At 44.6% G+C, this 14,358-nt stretch overlaps 1 protein-coding gene across 2 annotated transcripts in view; it reads left to right on the plus strand.

Moving 5' to 3' along the window:
• Positions 1 to 14,298, plus strand: part of CPA4 (carboxypeptidase A4) — a 36,579-nt gene extending 22,281 nt beyond the window's left edge. For both annotated transcript variants that reach the window (XM_007524202.2, XM_060196561.1), the window contains exons 8-11: positions 525 to 615; positions 2,707 to 2,906; positions 4,127 to 4,211; positions 11,912 to 14,298. In XM_007524202.2, the coding sequence (XP_007524264.1) occupies positions 525 to 615; positions 2,707 to 2,906; positions 4,127 to 4,211; positions 11,912 to 12,099 (564 nt within the window). In that variant the 3' untranslated portion in view covers positions 12,100 to 14,298. The remainder of the gene's footprint in view (positions 1 to 524; positions 616 to 2,706; positions 2,907 to 4,126; positions 4,212 to 11,911) is intronic.
• Positions 14,299 to 14,358: the final 60 nt, after the last annotated feature.

Below are 14,358 nucleotides of genomic sequence, written 5' to 3' on the forward strand. Positions count from 1 at the left end.
ATTTATTTATTTATTTTTGCTAAGCATAATCCTCTCCAGTGCATCATTTCACTTGTTCCTTTATCCTGGGTATTTTTTCCTCACAGGTGTTCAGATATAGAGGCTTGGCTGGACCAGGCCAGATTTTTAAGGCAAGAATTAATGAGTTGTTGTGCATTTCCTCAGGCATCACTGATCACTGAGATGCTTCATGACAATTTGCCCCACTCATTCAGCAGCAAAACCCTTGGAGGAACCCACCTGGTTCTAGCATGAGAAAGTGCTCACCAGGGCATTTAGAACAGGCCCTCTGTCAAAATCAGTGGCACTAAGGCCATATTATTGGGAGATAAGAGGAGACTGCATTATCAGCAAGGACAAAAATAAAAACAAAAAAACTCCCATGAGCCCCCAGAATGAGGTGACTGACCCTGGCCTATCCATGGAATTCATTTGTATCAAGCCTCCAAAGTAAACCTTGACCTTGGCTGTGCCCTGACTACCTCTGAACGTCTGGTTATTTCCCCCTTTGGTCAATCTTTCAGAACCGATTATGGAGGAAGACACGGTCCAAAAACCATGGAAGCTCCTGTGTTGGTGTTGATCCAAATAGAAACTGGAATGCTAGTTTTGCAGGTGAGTCAGGGAGATAGTCTTCTAATCCTTGGTCCTTGGGGTACCCTGCTCCACCAGGCTCTGAGTTCATAGGTAGCTGGTTTCTAGGCAGCCTCCACTGCCAATTTGCCTATTTGGATAGTTGTTCTGTTCTCTCTGTGTCTAATATTATATTATATTAATTATATTATATTATATTATATTATATTTATTATAGCCACCTGAGTTATGCACAGTGAATCCACCATTCCCCAGTAATCATTTTTCCTTTGTTTTCTTCTTTATTTCCTCCCCAATAGAGACAGAGAGAAATTGAGAGGAAGTGGGGAGATAGTGGGAAAGAGAGACACTTGTAGCTTTTGCTCTACTGCTTCTGAAGCTTCCCCCATGCAGGTAGAGATTGGGTGCTTGAACTTGGGTCCTTGTGCTTGGAAATAATGTGTGCACTCTACTGGGTGCAGTACTACCTAAGCCCCTCTGTGCCTCATTTTAAAATTTATAAATGTTTGAAGGGTATTTTTGTAAAAGAATGATCCAACAATTCTCATCTTCCTGAGAGAATACTAATGTTTCAAACGCTCATCTTGTTTTATTATTTCTTATTATTAGTGATTTAACAATGGTTTACAAAATTGAGAGACTATAAAAATATAGTTCCACACTGTGCCCAGCAGCACAATTTTATACCTCCACTCTCCCAACAATAATCCACCATAGTTTCTCACCAAGTCTTAGAGACAGTCTGGCTACTCCCCCGCCCCCGCAAGTTCAAGTGTATAAATCCTCTTTCTTGTACATATGAATGAAACTACAAAGTAACTGTCTTTCACCCTTTACTGATTTCATTAAGCATAATCACCTCCAGTTCTATCCATTTTGTCCCAAAGGACACAGTATCATCTTTTATAACGGCAGAGTAGTATTCCATTTGAATATTCTTTTATCAAGAGTCTTGAATGCATAGGCCTTTCTTATACACTGACCACCCCAGCTTCTGGGACTATTACTGGTGGGTGGAGGGGTTTCTTATGACAACTTAGAAGAGAACAATTAGTGTACTTATACCATCTGGCAAGATGGTCTTATGAAGAGTAATCTAGCAGTTTAGCCCTAGATGTATAGTATATATGAACCTCAGCCCTTTGGCATCCTGGGAAGAGACAGAATGTTAGGGGACCTCGATTCTTAGTTCCATGTATTTAAACATCACCCCCACAGTAGTGCCACACTCTGTGCCATGCATTTACTTCCTGTCTGCTGTCCTATATGTTCTTCCAACACAGTGAGTGAATTATACAATCTGAAATGAGACCACTGAAGTGCAGAGACCCTCTCCAGGCCATACAGTGGCTCCAAGACAGACTCAGAACCCACTTTCCATCATCCCACATCTGAGTTGCTTACTTGTCTGTTTCCCCAGCTGTCCTGCTGTCTGGTTTCTAACGCACATCTTTGACTTGCGCAAAGAAGACCACATGAAACGGTGGAGGGAGAGCAGTGGGGCTGTGGGAAAGGAGCCGATCCAAATGTGGGAACTGAGGGCATCAAAGTGGAGTCAGCGGTTCCCACAGCTGGGGTGGTTTCACATGCCAGAGACCTCGGGGAGCTATACTGTGAAGTCATACAGGAGGCAATATTTCTACAGACTTGTCAAATAATCAAGCGGCTCTAGCCACAACAATAGATTATTTTTGGCAGCGCTTGGCTATTAACATCTGAACCAAGAGAATGAGTTGACACCAGGATAAATGGAGTCATTTTCATTATTAATTGGTCTTCCTATTAATTATCTGGGATGCTTATTAATTACAACTCATTGTCAAGTATGATATTAATTATTTATGACAACTGTTAGTGATATGATACAAGGTCAATGCTATCCGTTTAAAGGGAGTGCTGCCAGTTTTCTGGCTCAGTGGTGGCAGATTCCACACCCTGATGCCCCCATATGTGACCCCCACCTCCATAAAGTACATACACTGTGGACTGGGGCCTCTGGGGCATCTAACAGTGACCCCAATACCTTCTGCCTCTTCTCTGGCTTCAGTATTTTGCGTTTCTGCTTCCTTGGTCTGTGGGTGATTGTTTCTGCTTGGTCTGGCCCTCCTATAGGAAAGGGAGCTAGTGACAACCCTTGCTCTGAAGTGTACCATGGACCCTATGCCAATTCAGAAGTGGAGGTGAAATCTGTGGTGGATTTCATCCTGAAACATGGCAACTTCAAGGGCTTTGTCGACCTGCACAGCTATTCGCAGCTGCTGATGTATCCCTATGGCTACACTCTCAAGAAGGCCCCCGATGCTGAAGAACTGGTGAGTGTCATTGGCCTGCCTTCTACCCAACCTCAGTTTCTCTTCTGGTATGGACCAGGTGGCTGTACTTTATAGAGAATGTTCAGAGGGTCTGGGCTTATTTCCTTGTGGCCTTAGTCTTCTCTTGATCACCCAGGCACTGGCGGTAGAAAGAAGATTGACTTTCTTGCATGCTGTGAGTTCCAAGAACCAATCCTGACTCCTTCCTTTACCTTCTCACTTGGTTTTCTTTCTAAAATATATTGGGTAGGGCTGGGGAGATAGCATAATTTTTATGCAAAACAGACTTTTCATGCCTTAGACTTTAAAGACCCAGGTTCAATTTCTAGAATTGCCATTTTCAATTTTCTAGAAAAAGCCAGAGCTGAGCAGTGCTCTGGCAAAACCCAAATGTATAGAGTAGAAAATGTAGGTGCTCTTGTGAATGGAAAGTTGAAGGTGCCCTTCTCCCAGGTTAAGGATGAGTCTGATTAGAGCATGGGCCACTACTGTAGGGTACGGTGTCTCAGCTCCAGGATGTGAATAGGGTGGACTGAGCACACAGGACTGGCAGCTAAGGTGCTCTGCAGCCTTCTCTTTCTGTGTTGGCAGGTCTAATTGTCTCTCTTCTTGGGGCCACAGTGAGCTCACAAGTCTCCCTGCATATGGAGACTTCATAGAGAAGTATGGACTAGGCTCTTGTCTTAAGTAGGGCATGTCCGAATATGGCAGCCCTATCTCCACTTCCACCCTGGGAACAAACACCCAACTCTTCTTGAATATACTTGATTTTCCCTAGTGTCCATGAACATGACATTCCCTTCTCTCAGGGAAGAGGAAGATGGTGCCACCTTTGCTAAACTCTTGGGAGGTAAAGGAAGATGGTGGCACCTTTGCTGAACTCCTGGGAGGTAAAGGGGCAGAGAGCTTGCACATAGCTCCTCCAGATGCATGTGTTTTCAGAGTCTCTGTCTGTCATCTTCTTCCACACCTCTCTCTTCACCTTTCCCCAGCCTGGAAGCAGAGAGCTGCAGGTGTAGGGGGAGAAGAATTTGAAAGAACATGCTGTTTGCATTTCTGCTTATAGTCAAACCTTGGCTGAGGTTGGATGAAAAGGAAAAAGAGGCCAGAAAGGAATAAAAGTGGGGAGGGGCTGAGAATCTTCCAGACCTTTGCAAGTGCAGAATGGGGGAGACTTTTTTTTTTCTCCTCACCCCACTGCTTTCCCTATCCTCTCCTAGGACAAGGTGGCAAATGATGCGGCCAAAGCTTTGGCTTCACTGTCGGGCACTGAGTACCAAGTGGGTCCTACCTGCACGACTGTCTGTAAGTATTTGTCACATTTGTGATGCATTTAGAAAATGTGGAGAGAGGGTAGAGTGGAAGTAGAGTGGGAGGAGGGCTGCAAGTTAGACTCCCTACTTTGTTGTCTGATATTTTTTTTAATTTTGAATCTTTATTTATTTATTGGATACAGACAGCCAGAAATTGAGAGGGGAGGGGAGAGACACCTACAGCCCTGCTTCACCACTTGTGAAGCTTTCCCCCTGCAGGTGGGGACCAGGGACTTGAACCTGGGTCCTTGAACACTGTAATGTGTGCACTCAACCAGGTGTGCCACCACCTGACCCTGTCGTCTGATAATTTTTGTTGTTTGTAATGGACTGGACTTATGGCATTCCTGTGTGGTGATCACTGGTGCAGGCTGCCATCTTTAACACTCTAACCATTGCTTTCCTGCTATTTTTCATGGTCCTGTGGTGAGTTAAGCCCTGTATATAGAATTTTGAAAGATACTGGCATCGTTTATCAAAAATTCCTCAAGTCCATCATTCTACTTGTGGGTTTGGCAGACTGGGTGGTGGGAGGGACTCCTCTACTTTTTTCATTTTTATTTTTATTAGTGATTTAATGTTGATTTACATAGTTAAATTCCTACCACCAGAGTTCTGTGTCCCCAATTATTCCATTGGAAACTGCAGTAGTTCTCCCAAAATCACAGATATGGGCTGACTATTATTTCTATAACTATCTGTATTTGCCCATTTTTTCTGTGGTCCTGGCTTCTCTTCCTTTCTAAATCACACCTACACCTATTACTACTTCTGAATACCCTTCCTTTTTTTCCTTATCTTTCTCTGGAGTTGGAGTTGGAGTTCAGAGCCCTTTGGCCATCTTCCCCCTATCATTTCTACCCCTCTGGGTATATGGACCAAAATTCTTTATGGGGTACAGAAAGTGAGAGTTCTGGCTTCTGTAATTGCTTCTCTGCTGGACATGGGTGTTGGCAGGTCAATCCATACCCCCAGCCTGTTTTTGCCTTTCCCTAGTGGTCCTCTACTTTTATTATTTTTTAGTATTAATTTATTTATTTAGGATAGTGGGACCAGTCAGTGGTGCACTTGCTTAAGAACTCACATTAAAGTGCTCAAGGTCCCAGGTTCAAGTCCCTAGTTCTCACTTGCAGAGGGAAAGTTTCACGAGTGGTGAAGCAGGGTTGCACCTGTCTCTCTCCCTCTCTATCCCTCCCTCCCCTCTCAATTTCTCTCTGTCTTTATTCAGTAATAAATAAATGCATTAAAATATTTAGGATAGGGACTGAGAAGAGTTGATAGGAAAAGGAGACAAAGAGGGGGAGAGAAAGAGAGAGCAATGTTTGACCACTTGTGAAGCTTCACCCTCTGCAGGTGGGGACCGGGAACTTGAATCCAGATCCTTGTGCATGGTGATACATGTACTCTGCCCAGAAACCTCCTCTACTTTCTTAAAACACACACACACACACACACACACACACACACACACACACACACACACACACACACACACACTATTGGATAGAGACAGAGAAATTGAGAGGGAAAGAGGAGATGGGGGGGAGAGGTCTGCAGCATTGCTTTACTGCTTATGAAGCTTTCCTTCTGCAGGTAGGGACCATCTTAACCACTCTAACCACTGCTCTCCTGCTATTTGTCGTGGGTCTGTGGTGCAGTAAGCCTTGTCTATAGAGTTTTGAAAGATACTGGCACCATTTATCAAAAATTCTTCAAGTTCATCATTCCACCTATGGGTTTGGCAGACTAGGGTGGTGGGAGGGACTTGAACCCACATACTTGCACACTCAACAAGGTGTGCCACCAACTGGTACCTCCTCTCCTACTTTGTTATTTGAAATGAATAAGCATTTGAATACAGCAGCCTGGGAACTAGGTTTGAGGGTCAAGATAGAAGAGACGAACAGAAAAACTCTAGCAAGATCCCCAAACCTGAAGCTATTTGGAGGCTCATTACCTGCAAGTGTGACACTGTGTGGAGGAGATACCCATTTTGATTTCTCATTGAAATGTTTCAGCTGAGACTTTCACTCTCTTTCTGTTAAAATCCTCCCAACTCCTGTATTCTGGAGTCTGAGTTTTGCTTTTTAAGATGCTTTTTTAATGGTCGTCCCAAAGAACACGAACATTCTGCAAGACCCTACTTCTAATGGAAAGTAGTGGGGGACACAGCTCTCACCCCTTTGAGGCTAGTCGGCTCTCTTACCCCTTGTGATTTCTCCTCGCTTAGAAGCTTCCCACCAGTTGGCCTTCCTCAGCACCCTAACAAAAATGAGTGGATGTTTCTTCTTCTATGCAGTAACTCACCTACCTTCCTGCTTCCTTCCGGCTTCATCCTCAACTAGCTTTTCCCTTGCTTCCCTCCCTGTTGAGTCTCTCCAGCCCACCACCCTCTGCTCTTCTCTCAGCCTCCTTGCCTGCCTCACATGCCTCCATGTGGCACAAAGCAGTTAGCAGGATGCTGGTGTTTGTGTTGCTAATTGCAGCAACAATCCATTAATTATTCATGGTTTATTATTATTGGTTTTGCTAAATGGGAACTCCTGGGAGAACAAACACACCAGGGGAATTTCTCCACCCTCTGCTTAATTAGTCTGAACAGAGCCGACCAAAGAGAGCTCAAGAGACTGGCAAGGAGCCCTCCTGAGGAGGTCTGCTTCAAACATCCTTGCGGGTTGCCTGAGTGCTGGCTTTTGGGTCCAACACCACTGTCAACAATAGGCTTGTACTTTCACATTAAACACAGACTTATTGCCTGTGGGAGCTGTGCCCAAAGCAAGAGGCACTCCCTCCTCTGATCCCTCCACTACAAGAGGAGGAATCTCTCTCTAAATTTTTTATTAGTGATTTAACAATGATTAACAAGATTGAAAGTTAACAGTGGTACAATTCCATACAGTTCCCACCACCAGAGTTCTGTGTCTCATTCCCTCCATTGGAAACTTCCCTATTCTTTATCCCTCTGGGAGTATGGACCAAAATTCTTTATGCGGTACAGAAGGTGGAAGGTCTGGCTATTATAATTGCTTCTCTGCTGGACATGGATGTTGGCAGGTTGATCCATACTCCCAGCCTGTTTCTCTTTCCTAGTGGGGTAGGGCTCTGGAGAGTTGAGAGACTTCAGGACACATTGGTAAAGTCATCTGCCCAGGGAAGTCAGGATGTCGTCATAGTAGCATCTGCAACTTGGTGACTGAAAGGCAGTAAGATATAAAGCAACACAAATTGTTTAATAAATAGGAATCCAAAGGTAGGAATAAAGCAGATGAGACTAGAGGAAAAAGCTAGTCTATTTTATGTATGTTCCAAAGGACCTATGACTAGTAATTTTTGACTGAGCCTGATAGCTAATATGTGGGTGGACTAAAAATATTGTCTGGGAAGATGGTGTCAGAGTTTAGACGAGGACTAGAAAGCTGGATTAGGGCAGAGAGAAGCATTTAGGAGGCATTCAGCTTCTCCTTTCTTTCAAGAGCCCGCCTTCTTTAGGCTCTGTCTGCTTGCTTTGCTTTCTAAAGATGCAATCAGTCATTACATAACCACACTTGAACTCCATAGGTATGTGTTATGTGCTACCTGCATGGAGTTGACATTTGTCCCTTCAAGAGCTGGACTTGTGCTGACAAGATAGCTCGCCTGGATAGTGTGCCTACTTCATCAAGCGTAGGAGCCAGCCAGGTCTCCCTAAAGCCTGGTCACTCTGGAGGGCTCTTTCTTTCTTCTTACTTTTTTGATAGAGACAAGTGGAGAGGTAGAGAGGAAAAGAGAGACAGAGGTAGGGAGGGAGAGGGAGGGAGGGAGAGAGAGAGAGAGAAGGAGTATAGCACTGAAGCATCCTTCATTGTGGTGGGTGCTGGGCTCAAACCTGGGTCATGCATATGGCAAAGAAATGCACTATCCAGGTGAGGTATTCACCAGCTTTCTCTCTCTCTCTTTCTCTTTCTTTCTGAAAAATTTGGTCTAAAACAGTGAAACCCCAGGAGAGAGAGAGAGAGAGAGAGAGAGAGAGAGAGAGAGAGAGAGAAGAGAGAGAGAGGAGATCGACATCTTTTCTTAGTCATTTTAGACTTCCACATTTACTGGCCTTCTTAAACTGAGCACACAGAAGATATTTAAAATCCTTTCTTTATGACTGTGGGACCCCATGGCTGTCAGCTGCCACAACCTGAGGTCCTTTTTTGCCATGCTGTTCTTTTCAACCTCTGCTCTCAAGAGCCTTGGTCTGCTTCTGCTTCTTTTTTTGCTTTGTTTGCTTTTGAGAGTTCCCATGTCTCCTTTCTCAGATCAGAAGGTACTCCCTGCAGTACTCAGATAATACTCCCTCCAGTATTTAGAAGGTACTCCTGCCCCAGCAATCCCTTTTTCCCCTTCCTCTCCCTTGATTCTGATCTGCTGAGGAGCTGCAGACAAGTTAGTTTGGCTCACAGATTGATTATGAGTGGTAAAGAAACTCACAACAACTCTCTATCTATCTTTAATTTAATGCAGTCACAAGAGACTGTAGGCATCTTGGGAGCTTGGCAATGGTGCATGTGGTTGAGTTCACATATTGCAGTGTGCAAAGACCTGGGTTCAAGCTCCCAGTCTCCACCTGCAGGAGGAAAGCTTTGTGAGTGGTAAAGCAAAGCTGCAGGTCTCTCTCTTTCTCTCTCTCTCTGCCCTTTCCCTTTTGATTTCTTTCTGTCTCTACCCAGTAAATAAACAAAAATATTAATAAAAAGATGAGTTTTAAAAACAATATAAAACTGATTCCAAATGGATAAAAAATTAAAAAAAAAGACTACAGACATCTAAAAAATGTTTATCCGCGTGCTGGATTAAAAAGAACACCATTTTGGTAGTGCATTTTTGTATAGTGAAGCAGTTTGCAGCCCTTCAGTAAGTGAGGGAGATCAATATGTGCTAATAGGGAATGATCTTCAAATGTTAATTGAAAAAGCAAAGTGTGCAGAACAGTGCTAATAGTATATTCCCGTGTGTGTGTGTGTGTGTGTGTGTGTGTGTGTGTGTGTGTGTGTGTGTGTTAAAGAGCAGACAGATTTTGAGCAGGGACCCACATAATGTTTATAAACTTTACCACTTTGACTGTGCAAGCAGCGGCTTCTTGCCTTTTTGAATCTGAAATGTGTTATGAAGCCAGCAATGTAGCTCTGTGGTAGGACGCTTGCCTCAGATGTGAGTCCTGGGTTCAGTCCCTGGTAAGACTGACAAGAAATATGTTGTGGAATATCCAAGCTTTTGTATAAAGTCTAAGCAATCTTTAGAAAGTTCTAGTGTTGGGTGTAGGGTTCTGTGAATAATGGTTCTGTAAATGACTTCATGCCTGAGGCTCTGAAATCCCAGGTTCAATCCTCCACGCTGCCATAAGGTAGAACTGAACAGTGCTCTGGTTAAACAGCCTCATAAAATTCTGATGCCATTGTGTATTTTTCCACATTTTTTTATTTTTAAAAAATATGTGTGTTTATGTGTGTGTGTGTGTGTGTGAGAGAGAGAGAGAGAGAGAGAGAGAGAGAGAGAGAGACATAGTAAGAATTAGAATCATTCTGGTACATGTGATGCTGGGGATCAAACCTCAGGCTCTTGAGTCTACTGCTGTAGCCACCTCTTAGGTCACTACTTTTTCTTAGGGTGGAGAAAGACCATGGGAAACACACAGGGTTTCAGAAAGTGTAGGGGAAAATGTTCCTTATGACCTGTGTAATTTCAGTGGAAGCAGCATCTCTTGAAAAAGTTCTAAATGGCATCTTGAGAGTCAACTCTCAGAAAGAATGGGAAAATGACAGGGCCCACATTTTTCATGTAACAGGCATGTAATAGACCAAATGGATCAGAATTAGGTTGAAGAAAGCCTGGGCTTTAGCATCAGCTAGATTTAAATTCCAGTCTTGCCATTTTCCATCTCTATTTCTGAGCTAAATTACCCTTTCTGAGCCTGGATTCTGTCATCTATAAAACATGGACAACAATACTGTCCTCATTGGATTTTTAGAGATCGAATGAGCTCATCAATGCAAGGTTTCCAGGATAATAGCTGGCTCAGGGTAGCTGTGCAGTAAATGATAGCTGCTATTGACATCATTATTCTATTATGCATTATCATCTACACTTTGCACTTTCAGCCAGTTCTGCTCTGGTGGAGTTTCATTGGGAAGGAAAACAGACCTCTTGCTGCCCGCCCCCCGCCCCGCCTTTTGGCAAAGGGAAGTCCCAAGGGGCTGGACTTTATTTTCTTAGTGTATTTATTATCTTTTTGCTGTGTAAAAAGTTGCCCTAAATTTTAGCTGCTGAATTAGTTAGGACAGAGAGAAATTGAGAGGGGAAGAGGAGATAGAGAGGGAGAAAGAAAGATAGACATGTGTAGACCTTCACTGCTCATGAAGCTTCTCCCCTGAAAGTGGGGATATGGGGTTTGATCCCAGACCCTTGTGCTTGGGAATGTGTATGTCTGCCTCCCCCCTTTGTAAATTGCCACCTGGGTAACTGTTGAGGCTCAGTGCCTATACAGTCAATCCACTTCTCCCAGTGGCCATGCTTTGCCTTGATAGGACAGAGAGAAATTAAGAAGGAAGGGGAGATAGAAAGGGAGAGACAGGGAGTTGGGCGGTAGCACAGCGGGTTAAGCGCAGGTGATACAAAGTGCAAGGACTGGTGTAAGGATCCTGGTTTGAGACCCCGGCTGCCCAACTTCAGGGGAGTCACTTCACAGGTGGTGAAGCAGGTCTGCTGGTATCTATTTTTCTCTCCCCCTCTCTGTCTTCCCCTCCTCTCTCCATTTCTCTCTGTCCTATCCAACAATGACTACAACAATAAAACAAGGGCAACAAAAGGAAATAAATAAATATTTTTAAAAAAGAGAAAGGGAGAGAGAAAGAGGGGACACTAGCTTTCCCTCCTTGCAGGTGGGGACCAGGGGCTTGAACTTGGATCTTTGTGCATGGCAACTTGTGCACTCAGCTGGGTGCACCACTGCCTGGCCCTACAGCAGGCACTTTTTACATTGTTTCTATGGGTCAGACATTCAGAAGAGGCATAGCTGGTGGCTCTTGCTCAAGGCCTTTCAGAAGGTTGCAGTGAAGGTGATTTCTGGGGCTACAGCTGTCTGAACACTGGAGGACCTACTTCTAAGGGGGTTCACCTTGGTGGTTTATTGTTGGTTATATGCAGAAGGCTCCTCGTTTTTAACATGTTTTAAGGGCTGCTTGAGCATCCTTCCAATAGGAGAGCTGGCTTTCCCTAGAACAAAAGGGCCAAGACTGAGCAAAGTGCAAGATCCTTCATCATGTATTTTGGAAGGTCACGCCCCTTCATTTCTATAGTCTCCAGCTCATCAGACAAGATCAAGTTACCTCTCCTCCTCAGCAGCTAGGATGTGACTCTCAGAGACAGCCGTCACTGGGGATAGCTTGGGGAGGGGGTGTCTGTTGTCACACTCTGCTGTCAGTGAGGCACCTTTCCAGACATCAGGTGGGAAGAGGGTTGAGCATCTGAGTCTGAGATTTACAAGACCCTCACGGTCCAGGAAAGCCTGCAGCATAAAGGATCGGGCCCATGCTTATGACTTCTGGTCCTGATGACCTGCAGACTGTCCTAGGGATCCCTACAGCTAAGGGCAGGTTGAGCTCCCTGCCCCTTTCTCATCTCACTCTGCGAGTTACTGGCCTTCCAAGGAGTCTCCTTTCTAATTTACAGATCCAGCAAGCGGGAGCAGCATCGACTGGGCCTATGATAATGGTATCAAGTATGCTTTCACTTTTGAGTTGAGAGACACAGGCCACTATGGTTTCCTCTTGCCGGCCAACCAGATCATCCCCACCGCGGAGGAGACTTGGCTGGGGCTGCAAGTCATCATGGCACATGTGCGGGATCACCTCTACTAGCGGCCCCCCCCCCCCCTTTGTGCCCACATGGACTTTTCTCTCTTGCCTCCCTTGTATGCACACACACTGTGGCTGCTGTTAAAGGGAGCTCTGAGCCCTCTGTCCTGGTAGTGAGCTTGGGTGGACCTTTTTCCACGCTCTTTCCTGAAGTTTGTTCTTCTCCTGGTACATCTGCCAGAAGCACTTATACCACCCTGCTGGATTTGGGTCCTGCTGTCTTGCTGAGCCTGTTGGTTGTCTTTCCTTTCCGCAGCTGGTGGAGCCAGGCCAGGACTATGCTCCCCACTTTATAGGGTGGGAATGTCTCTATCTCATTTACAAAACCAAAGAATATTTGCAATGGTTTCCTAGTCTCAACTAACTCAACTAGGGCACTGAGCAGGGCTGGTGGCATGAGGACTACAGGAGACACTTGTCAGAGGCAACATTTATTGTTTAGCTCAGCCTCAAAGGTAGACACTGAACTTCCTTTAATTTATCACATTCCTTCTGGAATATATTTTCCTTAGAAAAATAAATCCTATAGGTCACCCCATAGGTCACCCCTCCTCCCCCTTTTTGGGAGCAATAGTGTTTGCTTGTTTTTGATCTGAATACAAAGCACTAGTTCATTTCCCATGGCTGGGCCAAGAAATTCCAGATGCTACACTCTTTGCCACTTTCTCTTCTTCATTAGAGCCGCTGGGTTGCTGGAAGGGGATCTGTGCCACTCTGTGTCCATAGCTCACCCAGAAGCCCCGGATGGAGTTGTGATGGTGAGAGCAGGATCCTTAAATTAGCCCCATCTGTCCCCATGGGCTCACCTCCACTCTGCCTTTTGAATTGACTTCAAAGATCTTGCCCTCACCCTTCACGTCCTAAATCATTCTGTGGCCTGGGTAATCTCTCTGGCCTTGCACATTCCTGTCTGTGCTCAGCTGTTCCCTGTATTTCCTTCTCCTCTTTCTTCTTGGTCTTTAAAGTTGGTGACTTTTGGGGGGGGGGGATGTGGTAGGGGTGTCTTTTATTTTGTATCCTGGCCCATTCGTACCAAGATAGAGCAAGGATTCATCAGGCAGGCTTCTCTTGTTCCATTTCTCCTTGGCATGAGCCATCTGCCTTTCTTTCTTCCTTTCTGTCTTTTTTTTTTCCAAACGTGTCTGTAAATCTTCTGCCTAGGATTTGTGCAGCATCTGGTGTGTGCTCATAAGCCAATAAATATTCACTCTGAGTCTCCTGAACATCTATTCTTTCCCTTCACCTGAATGGAACCAAGTCCTGTGCTTTTGAATATGCAGCCCTTTCTAATGTCAGAAGTCAATTTCAATTCCTCTGTGTATTGTGTGACAGGTAGGAAGACCTTCTCCATCAGGCTCGGAGGCCTCTGGGGCTGTGTTTCCTTGGTGATTTTCTTCTGGTCCCTGGGCTGGTCCTTAGTTTTTTTAGCTCAGAATCTTGATAGTCTCAGTGTCCATGTTGATTAGACTCAGGGATGCTGACTCACGCCTACACAGCTCAGATGAGACAGATGATAAAATCAGAATACGAATTTATTAATTTACATCATGGTATGTAACTGTTTAGTGGATTGGATTCTCACGTCGGCCTGAACAGTACATTCTCTCCCTGTAGGCAAGATACATGGGAAGCCAAATTATAATCAGAAGGTTGTTTAGTGAGCGGGGCGTCAGAGCAAGGAAAGTTAATTACAGTCTATGATTAGAATTTTTAATGGTATCCAGCTCTAATAGCATGATATATCCAATTCTATAACCAGAACACACCTGCCAGCCACCAGCTGGTTGTTTGTCCTCACTAGTCCTAGCTAGTCAGGGCTGCCTCTGACGAGACAACGTAGGACAACAATGGTTGCTTCTGGCTCCATATGCGGAACCTGCCCTCCTCCTCAAAAAAAAAAAAAATTAGGATTGTTGTTTAGAGTTCTTTTTGCAAAGAATTCTTATACACGACATGCAAAGCCATAAGAAAAATACTTGTGACTATGACCAAATTAGGCCTTGATACCTGACACTATATAAAATGGGGTGGGGTGGTAGGTAGGAAAATTGGGAGAAAGAGTTAGTTGTGTGGTGATAGCTGGAAACTAGACTTTGAGTGGTGACCACAATGTAGAATATGCAAGTGTCTAGTAATAAGGCAGTGTTCTTGATGACTTCTGTGTTACAAACCAACATCACTTCAATAAATAGAAAAATTAGAGGGCTTGGGTGTTGGTGTGCCTGGTTATCACTCATGAGGACCTGGGTTCAAGCCCTCAGT

Source organism: Erinaceus europaeus, chromosome 8 (genome assembly GCF_950295315.1).
Source record: "Erinaceus europaeus chromosome 8, mEriEur2.1, whole genome shotgun sequence".
Lineage (NCBI taxonomy): Eukaryota > Metazoa > Chordata > Mammalia > Eulipotyphla > Erinaceidae > Erinaceus > Erinaceus europaeus.